Below are 13,435 nucleotides of genomic sequence, written 5' to 3'. Positions count from 1 at the left end.
CCTCCAGACTTCTTGTATGCACAAGAATTTGTATGCAAAAGACATGTGAACCTACAAACATTCAACTGTGCTGCAAGTGACTCTCTCAGGGCCCTCCCCTTCTATCCTTATGTAGGTTTTACATAATGAGGAAAAGGGGTGGGGGGATGTCGGGGGGAGAAGGTGCTGTTTGGGAGCTGGGGAACCATAAATACGAACACAGAACTTCATACTAAAATTTTGTACAGCAAAGCCTAAAGGCCCTTCTGTTTAGAACTACAAGCAGGCTGTTTCTTGTGAATATAATTAAGAATGTGTGTTTGTCAAGTATAGAGGAAAGCAAGTCTTTTCTTGAGGGAAATTTGAGAAGTGCAATGAAACAGATCCTCTTCTATTCCAAACAACCTGTGGAGCTCTGCAAAATGGCTAATCTTAGAAGTAACACAGGCTCTTTGTGGTAAACTATAGTGCACATACACAAAAAAATAATCCAAGCCCTAAAATGGAACTGAGGTAGAACTGGGCCAAATAAAAATGCTCTGAAAGATGGCTTAACTACTTAGGTAGACATAAGCTGGATAGATGACTAGACTTAACTGACATCCATTTGACAACAAGAACAACAAATGTCAGGGGCAGGAACTGAGAGAATGACTGCTAAATCTCATCAGGCTTTTTGTTTATGTATGAAAGAGATTTGAAGAAAGCAGGCAGTTTGTAGTTTGATCTCATGAAACCTGCATGAAGATTATTACTGTATAGGCATTCCATGTCCTGAAACAAATTTTTTCCCCCAAAATCACTATTTTTTAACTTTATTGAATTGGTATTGAAGAAATAGAATTATTCTTTTAGGACCTGGTTTTGTAAGGGTTGGAACATTTTGATGCACAGGTTACTGATAGTTTTAACCTAAATTTACAGGGGTATATTTTTGGTGTGCTACTTTCCTACTTAACAGATGAGACTTTGGCACACATATTTGTGTCATAGCAAATGGAAGATTGTAGCAGCCCTTCACACCAAATTTGGATTGGATGTGCACTCAGTTTATAAAATGAGCCTTTCAACTTTTCAACTTACGTTATTTTACTTTTTTTGGCCATCAGTTTCTGTTTTTATAGCACAATCTCACTTCAGTTTGCTGTGTTTAAAAAATATAATAAAATAAACTATGGGGAGCCTGAGCATTGTTAGAGTGGGCGAAGAAGATCCTAAACTTCCGGAAAGCGACAGATTAGTCCAGCAATGTGGAAGATTAAGTAAATTAACAGACACTGTATACACCAACTGGTCAAAGCTATAATCCTCCTGTTTATTCTAACGTTAGATGGATGAGATGCAAATGTTTTTAATGTCTGTTGTTGATCTGTGTCCCAGTTTAAAGTTCTGGTGGTTTATGTTAGTAGAGTAGATTGGCTTGCTGATTTTTGTTAATGCAGATCAGAAATTCCCAAATGTTTACAATAGCGGGATATTTATAGTTTTACAGGAGTCTGATATATTTGATCCGATGTGGAAACAGGGAGGCAGTAAAGTTTGTTGCCAGCTAGACAATGTAATCAGCAGACCCATTAGTAGCAAACTTGCCCTCTGTACTTCTCCTTTGCCTTCTCCTCCAGGAATTTACCAGGACTGAGTCCTTGAAATCATTAGTTACAACGCAGCCTTAAGTTTAGTCTGAGCCCCAGCTGTGCCGAATACCAACTAGCAAGACTTTCCTTTTACTGACAGGTTTACCTTGGTATTCATGAAGGATCCCAGACCTTAGCCCTCAGTGGTGGGAAAGGACAACTACTTGTGCACTTTTCTCTTCTTCCATAGTATTTCAGCCTTTATGTTTGAATTGGCTGACGCAAAACAAGAGTATTCAGAGATGCTAAATTGTTCAACAAAAGATTAGCCTGCAATGCAGCTCTGCCATTGTGGAGCACTCTTACTCAGTACAATGCTGAAGCTTACTATAGAATGGGCATTTTCTTTGCAGAAAGCGGGTTCCTGTGTTGTAAAAGAGTTGCAATTCAAGCTATGTGGTAAAACTGGAACTCACAGAAATCTAGGCGTTAAGTTTGATTAATGAACGGCAAGGAAAACCCTTACCTGATATACTGTAGATTTAATTAGACATTCTGCTGTAAGTTGCAGAAGCATTTCACAGTGGATTAGCTGCTGGGAGAAGAGGGCTTCTTTTCCTTCTACACTAAATTGTTTAAATTCTACACCCTTCACTTCATTTGTTTGCTTCTGCTGGGTTTTCACTAATGGGGGCCCCTTTTCATTGTATTTGTGCTTTCAATCCATTCAGCCATTCCCTGTGCATTCCATATTTTTGTGTTTGTGTAACACATTCATAAATAACATTACATGCTTCCAGATTCTGAGAAATTAACAAATTTTTTCTTTCCTTTCTCAACTAACACTTTGTGGAATGTAGCTTCTCTAATTCAAAAGGTAAAAAACTCCTATATCTTATATGGAAAGTGATATAATTGTTTCCTTTGATGTTAGTAATATGTTAGAGTTAATTTAGTATCTGTATTATTTTTAACATATGTAGGAGTAATTTGTAATCCCTTGTTTCTAACAGTGGCTATTCTCTCTCGCAAACCATTTAAACTGTACTTTAGGTATTTCTTTGCTGTTTTGGCAATCCTAACCATTCTGGGAGTTCTCAATGGATTGGTGCTGCTTCCTGTTCTTCTCTCATTCTTTGGACCATACCCTGAGGTCAGTAAAATTAATGGTGAACAGAAAAATAATACTATGTCTGTGCTGCTGTCCTCAATCACCCCCCAATTTTAGAAAGTATTTTTAAAATTTTCTTGGATTAAGTTCCTTGCTCTCAGGCTTCTTTATAAGTTTTTATTACAAGTGCTGTTTGTTACGTAGTTGATACTACTCTTTTTTAAAGCTGTTTTTTTAAAAATAAGTCTTGTTTTGGAGGTCACAATAAGCAAACCTGATATAATGTGATATGCAAACAAGTTTGTAAAATTTCCCTCAATATTTTACAAAAGATAGTTTGTTTTGTACACATATTTGCTACTTCCTTACCTCACTGGCTCTGTTGTATTTCTGGAAGTGTTTAACTGAGCAGACCACCAGGAAGGCCTGTGTGGACCAGCACACACAGTGGTGGTCGACAGACCACACCTTGATAACCGTGATTGGCCTGCCAGAAGGTCCCCGCAGCCCAGTCACCTCTCCCTGTGGCATTCTCCTGCCTCAAGCAGCATTTTTGATGTGGGGAAAGCTTCACTTAGATATGTCATCACTTAGAAGACTTTACAGTATAAAGTCCAAGTCTGGACTCCAGGATTCACAGATACCAAATTTGTATTTGGTTGTCGGTCATTTATTGCCTGCTCTGTAGTTAATATAATTATTGTGTTATGGTGGGGTTATCTCTATCACATGTCAATAGAATCAGTGTGCTGTGTTTCACATGTCATATGTGTGTAGGCACAAAAACAAAACACAAGTATTCAGCACTGGTATATTTCAGAAGTGTTTGGGTTCTTTTAATAATAGTAAAACAGTTTTGACAACAACGTGCACTCTCCTAATTCCTAACAGTATGCATGACGTGTCTCTTACTCAGACAATGTGAATGTGTGTGTTATTACTGCATATATTGCTGTGATGTGTGTATCCATCTCTCTTTGCAAACAGACTCGTAGTAACACTGTCCCAACCCATTGAGGTGCTTTTATGAAATCACTGCTAGTGCTTGCTGAAGGGAGACGAGCACAGCAGTTTTATATTTGCAAGTGCATGCACATACACACATGTATGCTTTTCCTGATACAATGATATTCAGAAGAATCTGTGTAGTCTTGTTTACATATGTATCTGCAGATGGAGGTCATGTCTTTTATACTTCCATTATTTTTTTTCAGTTCAGTTTCTGTGTTCATCAGAAAACTGTTGCTAAGCATGTTGTGGCATGGCAGGGTGTATTTGGCACAACATTGTTTGTCTCAAGCACTAGTGATTAAAAGGGTAAAGCTAGCTGAATGTAACTGAAAGTGTTGCTGTCATCAGGTTTCTCCAGCTAATGGACAGGACAGATTGCCCACACCATCTCCTGAGCCACCCCCTGGTACTGTGAGGTTTGCACTGCCACCTGGCCATACAAATAATGCTTCAGATTCCTCTGATTCTGAGTACAGCTCTCAAACCACAGTGTCTGGCATCAGTGAAGAGCTGCATCAGTACGAGGCCACACAAGGTCCTGGGGCACCAGTCCATCAAGTAATAGTGGAAGCAACGGAGAATCCTCTCTTTGCAAGGTCCACTGTAAGTAGCTTTCATATGTATTAGCAGGAGGGCAAGAAGAAGTTTTTTGGTGTGTTTTGTTTTCGTTTCTTTTAAAAAAATCTGTTTATTTTCGTGGAAAACTCTTTCTGACCGATTGTGCTTTGTGACTTTGTGCCAAAATCTGTTTGTAAGGAGTGAAGGTTTTCCTCATTCTCTCCTTTAGAACTGAGCTGGGGGTAAAGTGGTGGTGCAAAAGCAGGGCCTTTGGCACAGGTAATTGCTGTTACATCCTATTGGCACCAGCCACAAGAGAGAGCTCTCAGTCTGTTTGATGACTTTTCAGAGACAGGAGGAGGAGAGATTAGAAGTTCCAACCTCTTTCACACAGCTCCTTGTGGATTGCTATCATATACCTCTCTGTGGCAGCACATTTTGGGGAGAAAGATTAGAGCCAGAAGAAAGCAGTTTAAGTGTTGTACCAAATATTGGGCCTTGTTGCATCTTGCTACTGGGTTGGCATGATTGCAGTTTCAAAGGAAAGTGAAAAAGCTCTGTCTCCTACCCCTGCTGATGTTGCATGCTGAGCTGCAATGCGGATCTGGTTTTGTTCAGCAGAGGCCTAGAAATAGGTACAAGCACAGCCACATTTGAAGTTGGTCACGGTTTATTGACTGATGTAGCTGCTGTGCTTCACGCTCTTTATGGAAATCAGAAAACAGATTCCTACAGTCTATACAAACTACTCTACTAACATCCTGTGTATGTTCCCTGCATGGAATAGCCTTTTCCAAATGCCTGCAATTCTGCTTGTTGAGTTAAGACCAAGTGCTTGTCACCCATCCCTTTGAAAAGATGGACCAGCATGTAGGAAGCTTACAATAATGTTTTCAGCTGTCATCCTGTGTTTTTCTGAAGATTTGCTTTCCAGATTTCAATAACTTCAGACAAAAACCATGGAAAAATCAATTATCAGGTTCCACAACATTCCCTTTATAGAGTCAGAGCATTATTATTATTATTATTCCCAGCATAAAATATAAGCAAGTGTAGTATTTGCTTGCTTTGCTTTGTCAGAGGCGTAACCGTGTGTGTCTTTCTCAGGTGGTTCAGCCAGAAGCAAGGCATCAGCCAAGCCCTCGGCTGCAGCCAAATCCAGAGCCCAGTGCGCAGCAGCCGTGGCATCAGGGCAGACAGCCCAAAAGGGAAGCGAGGGAAGGGCCGCGACCACCTCCTTACCGCCCTCGCAGGGACGCTTTTGAAATTTCTACTGAAGGGCACCCGGCACCCAGCAGCAGCAGGGATCGCTTGGGCCACAAGGCTCGCTCCCACAGCGTGAGGAGCCCGGCATTTGGGGCTGCAGGTGCAGCAGGAGCAGCTTACTGCCAGCCCATCACTACTGTGACTGCCTCGGCCTCAGTCACTGTCGCTGTCCACCCTGCCCTGCACAGCCACAGCTCTCGGGGAGCGAGCTTTCCATCCTACGAGGGACACCACGAAGCCGGCCATGCGCCATTTGAGGACCCCCACGTGCCTTTCAATGTGCGGTGTGAAAGAAGAAATTCTAAAGTGGAAGTTATAGAACTGCAAGATGTTGAATGTGAGGAAAGGATACCTGGCAACAGCTCACAATAAGGTAGGTCCATGCCATGTAACTGCAAGCTTTGGCCTGTGTCAGGCAATGGTGTGATCAAAAGAAATAGTAAAAATAAACTTTCTCAGAGGTAACTTTTCATAGATAGCACTACTTACAGGTCACACTGATCACTTTAAATCTGCTAACTGTGAATATAGTACATTTTGCACTAGACATGAGGTTGGCTAAGATAGTGCACTGCAACACTGGGAAGTCACAGTGCATTCAGGTATTAACTGCTTCGAAGAGCCTTGCAAAATGGCTAAGTACGTCATACAATCCCAGTTTACCAGATAAGGAAAATAAAGCAGAGATGTTGTATAACAGTTTCAGAGCTGTGTGACTGCATTTACCATTGCATAAGTCCTGTCATCTGATCCCTGAATCAGGCATGCTCTAAAACATTATATAAAATGACATTGCCTAGGAGAGTTTAAAATTGTGTTAGTTACTTCAGGAGTTGTTGTCTCGAATAAAATACTTCATGAAAGAAAGTCCATTTAAAGTCCATAATAAGGACTGAATCTCTCTGGAAGATGAGCCAAATGAGAACTGGGAAGTCCTACTACGTCTAGTGCAGTGCTGCTCAGCAGAGTATCCCCTGCTCTTCTGGGGGGGCCTTCAGAGACCTTCCCAGTGACCTCGAACACTGGAGGTGTCTGAGCTGACCTCTGCCTTGCCGGGGCAGCTGCAGTGGCAGTTGCAGGTTTGCACAGGATAGAGCTGCCCATTGGACTTTTACATTGACAACTTCTTGGGGCTCTTACATGAAAAACCATTTCTCACTATTTTTACAATGCTCTTCTCTTTCAGGGGAAAAATAACGTGTTAGAGTAGTTACTTATCTGTGGATTACTGTTTTTTTCTCTTTGCTTGTCTGAGCTTTTCAGTGACAGACAGTGACAGTCTGAGCAGAGCAAGTAATTTTATTTTGATTCTAGAATATTTTGCATGTACATGTGCATGCATGTGTATGCACACACTCAAAGTTTTGATGGAAATTTTAATGATAATTCAAAATGAAACCACTTTCTGAATTATAAAATGTCTCGCCATACACCCCAAAGCGTAAATAGATGTGAATGCCTTTAGCCTTGCAGTCTAGAAATATGACAAATAATAGCATCCACAGAATAAGGTAATACTTGGGCTTAGTCTTTTCAAGCTGAAGTGTATGGTGATGTGAGATTCTTAAATAAGTTCAGTATTCAATGTAGCATACTTCTCATTCGACTGTTCATTGGTTTTGACTGAATTTGTCACAGCTATCTAAAACTGCAAACTTAGAAATTAAAGCATCTACATTTTTTTAATTTGCATCAGTATTTCTTCACCAGGAAATTAATGACTGAGATGAAAGTAGAGCTAGCATTTCCTGACTGCTAACTCTAACCACAAGAATAATGAAATTAGTTGGCTTCATTTGATTTGTTCATTTTTTCTTGAAATTTAGTGAATGTTTGCTTTTTTCTCTCTCCTTATTTGTACAGGGTAATAACTGAAGCAAAGAAGAGGCCAAAGATGGAAAACTATATTCCAGAACTGCTTGAAGAGAAGAACTGCTTGAAGTTGTAGAAAAGGACATGCTGCATCAGGACAACAGTTCACTGTTACTGTAACCTATTGTATTATTTTGTTAAATATTTCTTTTAAGTATTTAAAAGATGTACACATATGTAATATACAAAAGAATGATGTAAAGTAGTATAGTCTGGAGTAATTTGCCTTTGGGCAATAGAATGGGGACAATATTGTGTGCTCTTTGTACTTTTTGTACATTGATGTCTGTGCCACAACTAAGCTTAATCTAGTTCTGAATTTCAGCATAAGTTGCTGCTGCTTAAATATTTTATAATTTACTTGTATAATTCTATGCAAATATTGCTTATGTAATAGGATTTTTTAAAAGGTACATGTCTGTTTAAAATATTTTAAATTTGTGTATCACAACCCTGTGGTAGTATGAAATGTTACTGTTAACTTTCAAACACGCTATGCGTGGTAATTTTTAAAATAAGCAAATATGAAGAAAAGCAAGTTAATCTGGGAGGCTTAAATAGACTTAGCTAAGTGCAGGTTTTGTTTTGCTGTATGCATCCAAGTGTGCACCTGGAAATATGCGTGCTTTTGTGTGCATGTTCCTGGTGTACTCTAGTTTCTCTTTTACTGTATGTTAACACTTGGTGGGCTTACAAACCCACTGATGCTGATGTGAGTCTGGCTTTCCCTGTTAGTAGGCACTAGTGAAAACTCTGTTGTTGTTTACCAATATATACAACAATAGATTGTTGCCATCATCAAAGGCCCAACTAAAATGCTAGAGAAGACAGGGAGTTGAGGTTTAGAATTATGTTTCAGTTCCCAAATCCTTAATGACCTGTTTCACATGACTTTAGTCAAGTCACTTAACTACCCGATGCCTCAGTTTTTCATCCTGTAAAATGGTTATAATTACACTTACCTACCTCCCAGGAATGTTGTGAGACTTAGTTACAGTCCATGTAGTGCTTTGAGGTTTTTTTTCCCTCACAAAATATGCCAGGTAAGTGCAAGCACTATAACCATTATTTTTTCACTTCCAAAGGTGCTGGGTATTGACGGGTGCTGGTGGTTATAGAAATACAATGAGCATCTGCCTTACTTTGATACTGTTAATTTGGAATGGCTGGATAATGGATTGTTTAATGGTCAGCCACAGCTTAGCTGAGTCATTACAGCATTGAAAGCAGTATCTTTGGTCACCTTATTTTCATGGCAGGAAGGAATTAATAGTAAGTAATAAAAATCAAATGGAAGGATTAAAAAAAAAGTATATTCACTTTTAAATATAAATGGCTTTCTGGTGGGCCGGGATGGTAATGACACTTAAAGCCTGGATAGTTCTTTTCTTTATTGTTTGTGTTTTCCCATGCTGCATTGGCACTTTTAATTATAACAGCTAAACTGGGATCTCTTTGCGAAACTAATTTAGCTTTTTGTACTATTGTTTTTAAACTAAAAGGGGATTGTTGCAGGTGAAGGGTCTGGAAAAACACTACAATCTGTGTTCTAGTTGGAAACGAACCGTAGGAACAAAGAACCTTAGTTTAAAATAATGCAACACAAGTTTTCATTATCTCTGTCCTCTTTTTTTAATCTTTTTTCTGCCCTTCACCAAGCTGGTTTTTTAGAGCAGGTAGATGTTCACTTTTGTATTCAGAGCCAAACACAACGAATATTCAGTTTCTAAATACAGCAGTGGTGGGGCTTTTCTTTATGTATACCTGAACAGCAGTGGCCAATTCTTTGATGGGAAAGTGTTTTTCTCCAGTGGCTTCAGGGAGTCTATCTTTGCCTACAGACCTTGCCAGCAAAACAAATGGGGATAATTAGAATGCACAAATTTCCATGCCTTTTTTGCTCACTTGAAAACACTTTGATATGAGGCACTTGTTTACAGATCTCCAATGTGAACGCTCGAAGAGCAGGTGGCGAGAGCCTGGTGTCATTCCCGTGATACATAAGCTACTGTTTCAGTGCACACCAAGGGTTAATGTCACAACTGCCTACTAGTCCAGTTCACTGTCTAACATGAAAACTCTTGATGACAAAAAGGTGAGGGGCCTCAATTTAGCACTAGCAGCATAGTGACCTCAGATCATACACACTCTGCAACAAAACTTCATGATACTAATTGGAAGCCACCTTCAACCACCAAGCTTGTGCGCTCACGTGTCAGAGATTGGCAGGGCTCCCACTGGCACCACGCTGTGCCACAGGCTGCCTTGCTTCCTGCTCTTCCTTGGAGGGAAAGGGCCCAGGGCAAGCTGCAGTGTCTCCCACCTGCTCCTGCCCGAGTCTTCTTGCGTGCTTGTGTGTGGGTGAGCTGTCTGCTGCTTTGTGCACAATGTAGACCTTCTTCTTCGATAGTCACATTGGCAAGGGGAGAACTCAGTGGCTGGCAACATTTATTTTGTTTTGGTTTCGTTTCTTAACTTTTTTAATCATGTGTGATATTTATATTTTTGTATCATAAGAATGTTTTTCTTACAGTATTTGTCATGCCAGTTTATAACAAACAAAATGCAGGGATTTTATTTCTATTGGAAACACTATTACAGTTATGTTTTTACTGTTTAATGGATTTTTATTTGTATAGAGTGCTTACTAATGTTAAATAGGAAAGAGTATATAACATTTACATTATGGACTTGTTGTAGCTTTTAGTGTAAGGAGTTAAAAGGAAAAAAAATATTCAAACTGGGTCTCATTGTCTGCCTGTTTGGTAGGAATGGGTTTGTGTCATTTCAGTTACAAAGATAAAATTATGCCATATAATTTATTTATATGAAAATTTATTTTTGTAGTGTACATAGTAGTCATCGAGTCTTTTGACAGAAGTATATTTTTAAAGAGTTTATATGTAATGATGATACCATTATGTTTTGGAACACTGCTGAGATACAATTACAGTGCACACTTTTCCTTGTAAACCCCCTGGAGAAAAAAAAGTGTTTTACAGTGTTAAGAGAGAAAGAGAGTGTGAATATTCATACAATTCTGAACTGTATTTTAGTTACCATTTGTGATCTAGCGTGGTTCTCATTTTAAGCTTTGAATGGAAATTGTACAAACTCTCTAAATATTAATGTTCAAACACTGATAGAAATTCTAACATAAATAAAAAAATATTATAACTTACTGGTTATGGATTTGATTGTTTATGGAATGCTTCTTTATTTACTGCTGGTTATCTCTGCAGGTGCAACCATGCAATCATTCTGATTTGGAGCATGAATCTGAGATCTTTCTGTATTTGGGATGTATGGGATATTCAGATTTGCCCATTTTGGAGCAGGAGCCATTTGTTACCCTGTCTAAAGGGTAGCATGCTGGTCCTTGCCTGTTGATTCTGTTTATTACCTTTGCCTGTTGGGGGATAGGTTTAGGACTGGGTTATGCATGTCATTCTCACTCTGAATGAAACAATTTGTTGACTAAAGCACTTTATATAAAGGTTATTTCTTCTGAGACATGGGAGAAAATGCTTTGTCTTTTTCCCATCTCTGTGGTTGCACCCTAAATTGGATAACAGAATCAGTCTGGTATTTCCACTTTGTGGAAGAAAAAATAAATGTGTTCTGAGTTCTCAAAACTACAGCCCTCTGAAAGAAGGGGGACTCTTGACAGAATTCACTCTGGGAAGTGTGCTACTGCTTGCCAGCCAGGATGCAGGTCCCTGTGCCCTGCACAAGCCCCACTAGGCAGGGAGGAGAAGCTACAGCAGAGAGCAGAGTAACAACATCTGTCTGAAGTCATTTGCATCACAAACTGCAGTGTGGTTTCTCCTGTGCAGATACTCTGCCAAGCATCCTTCAAAGTGCCACAGAGCCAGCAGTCCTTTACTTTATCTTTTAACCCTTAGATGATTTTTTTACATGAGACTTCTAAACTTCTCATAAGGAAAAGTCCAAACCTGTCTTGATATAATTTATAATTCAGCCTTTACTTTCCATGGCCAGAGTAAATACAAATACAATTTTCAATTTTATGTTTTCTGGAAGTTTAACCACAAAAGAGAAAAGCAGAGTTAAAAGACTTGAACTGCAAAACTTCAACACATATGTTTTTACTACTCAAAATACTCTCCCTCACACCCTCAGGATTAGCCAGCCTGAGTCAGGTTGCAGATTTGGCTCTTGTGAATACAGCCCATGAGAATAGTGCTCACTTAGGCCTTGCTTTAGCTCAGCTCACTCACTTCATCTTTCATGTTCCAGCCATCCATGGGAGCTGCTCCATTCACACAGCTGGAAGCCATGTAAATAAATCAATACATTGTCTGTCAGAACATGGATTTTTTTTTTCCTTTAAACATTCTGTTTTGCAACAACAATAGTTATTTACATAATATTACTTGTCATGTTTAGTTTTCTTATAATTTTACTGTCAGTCTGATTAACCCCAGGTAAGAACTTGATCTGATTTTTGCCAGAGGTTGGCTGTAAGTAAACATGGTTGGACTTAAGTAAACATGTGGCCAAATTTTTGTTGGCATAATGCATGTATTTAACAGCTTCAGGAATGCTGCATGCTGCTAAACTGCAGCAGCACTGATATATGAACAGGTGTTTCATTTTTGTTAACTTTTACTCCCAAGGAGTGTTTGAGACACTGACTGTTTATATCTGAATATACCATTGCCAAATTGTAATTATTTTTAATGTCTGCTTCAAGCAATGAGAACAATTACTACTTTCCAACTCCATTTAATCATTCTTGTCTTTTTTGTTGCAAACATGTTGAATCTTACTGCCTGAACAGGGTGCGTGCCAGGCAACGACACTACCTGGCTTGAGTGGCTTGAAAAAACACACACCCATTTTAACTTTCCCTGGTTAATTTCAGCTAATTAAGCAGGAAAATGGAGCAGTACTCAGCTTTAGAAAAAATAAAAAAAAGTTTAATGTATATGCTGGCATATTTGATACTGCAGAAATAATTTTGCTCCTATAGACACTACGAAAGAAATCTCTGGCTCAGATACTTGGTTGTCTGGAGTGTCATTTGGGCCACTTATCACCCTACCACACCTTTCCTTATGAACATTTCCACTCTCACTTTAACAGCTGTAACTGAGTGGGTTGCTAGTGTTTCAGCAAGCAGCACCTTGCCACTGGTGCAAGGCAAGGCTGCAATGGAGAACATTGTATTTAGGGTTAATGATGCACAGAACACAGAACAACTTGTGTTTTAGACTGTTTTGCTAAGCCAGGCATTCTCACAGGCTCTTCTCCAGGCTTAACTCAAGCTGCCAGTTAAAAGTTGCTGGATCTGTGAATCTCCTAGATTAATTAGAATGTCAAGCGTGCACAGTGGATACAAACTTTTGCACAATGGAGCACAAAAAATGTGGCTTTTCTCTCTGGCCTTTCCATCCCTTGAGCTCACATCTTTGCATTGGATCCAACTCCACAGGCCCCTAGCTGCCTAACACTCCGCAGCCTAATGAAACCCGCTGGGGAGCAGGGAGATTAGAAGCTGGAGGTTGGAAACTGCTTCTTAGGCAAGGAAGGGCTCTGCCTCGGTTGCAGAAGGGTTCGACTTCACTTACAGATGTGTGAACGAGGAGGGTTTCCCCAACTGTTGTGTGGGAAAGACAATTGAAATATTTGAAAAATTATTTATAGCAGAAACGAGAGACTCTGGGTGCTCTGGAAAGGGAAGAGCTCCACCATTTGATTTAGGAGACCCAAAAATGATATTACGAATTTATTTCAACACCTATGTAAAACTGGTTTTACTGCTCCAGGTTGAGTCAAGTTTAGCACCTGTGGATATTTGTTTTGGGGAAAAGATTTGTAGGAAGGCCTGTCTGCCTAGGTTTTTGAAAGAGAGGAGAAGGGAAAGGCATTTAACAAGAAGTACTTGGCAGCTAAGAAGAAGTCAAAGGAGTAACACTATCATGCTTCTTTTTTTCCCCCAGATTTTGTAACTTCAACCAAGGGAAATCTTTGCTCTTTCTCTATCTGGTGACATGTCGTGTCTCATCTGGAAGGTGAGGGTTTGCACCTCTATGGTCTG

The 13,435-nt window shown here is 39.6% G+C and overlaps 1 protein-coding gene across 6 annotated transcripts in view; it reads left to right on the top strand.

Moving 5' to 3' along the window:
- Nucleotides 1-10,552, top strand: part of PTCH1 (patched 1) — a 73,320-nt gene extending 62,768 nt beyond the window's left edge. For 5 of the 6 annotated variants that reach the window (XM_064405796.1, XM_064405795.1, XM_064405794.1 and 2 more), the window contains 4 exons: nucleotides 2,607-2,706; nucleotides 4,024-4,278; nucleotides 5,341-5,872; nucleotides 7,363-10,552. In XM_064405796.1, coding sequence (XP_064261866.1) covers nucleotides 2,607-2,706; nucleotides 4,024-4,278; nucleotides 5,341-5,871 — 886 coding nt within the window. In that variant the 3' untranslated portion in view covers nucleotide 5,872; nucleotides 7,363-10,552. Of the gene's footprint in view, nucleotides 1-2,413; nucleotides 2,431-2,606; nucleotides 2,707-4,023; nucleotides 4,279-5,340; nucleotides 5,873-7,362 lie in introns of those variants that run through there. The other variant, XR_010354340.1, reaches the window with a different exon arrangement.
- Nucleotides 10,553-13,435: the final 2,883 nt, after the last annotated feature.

The sequence above is a fragment of the Passer domesticus genome, chromosome Z (genome assembly GCF_036417665.1).
Source record: "Passer domesticus isolate bPasDom1 chromosome Z, bPasDom1.hap1, whole genome shotgun sequence".
Lineage (NCBI taxonomy): Eukaryota > Metazoa > Chordata > Aves > Passeriformes > Passeridae > Passer > Passer domesticus.
The sequence above is the reverse complement of the archived record's forward strand: the minus strand, read 5'-3'. Positions and strand labels throughout refer to the sequence as shown.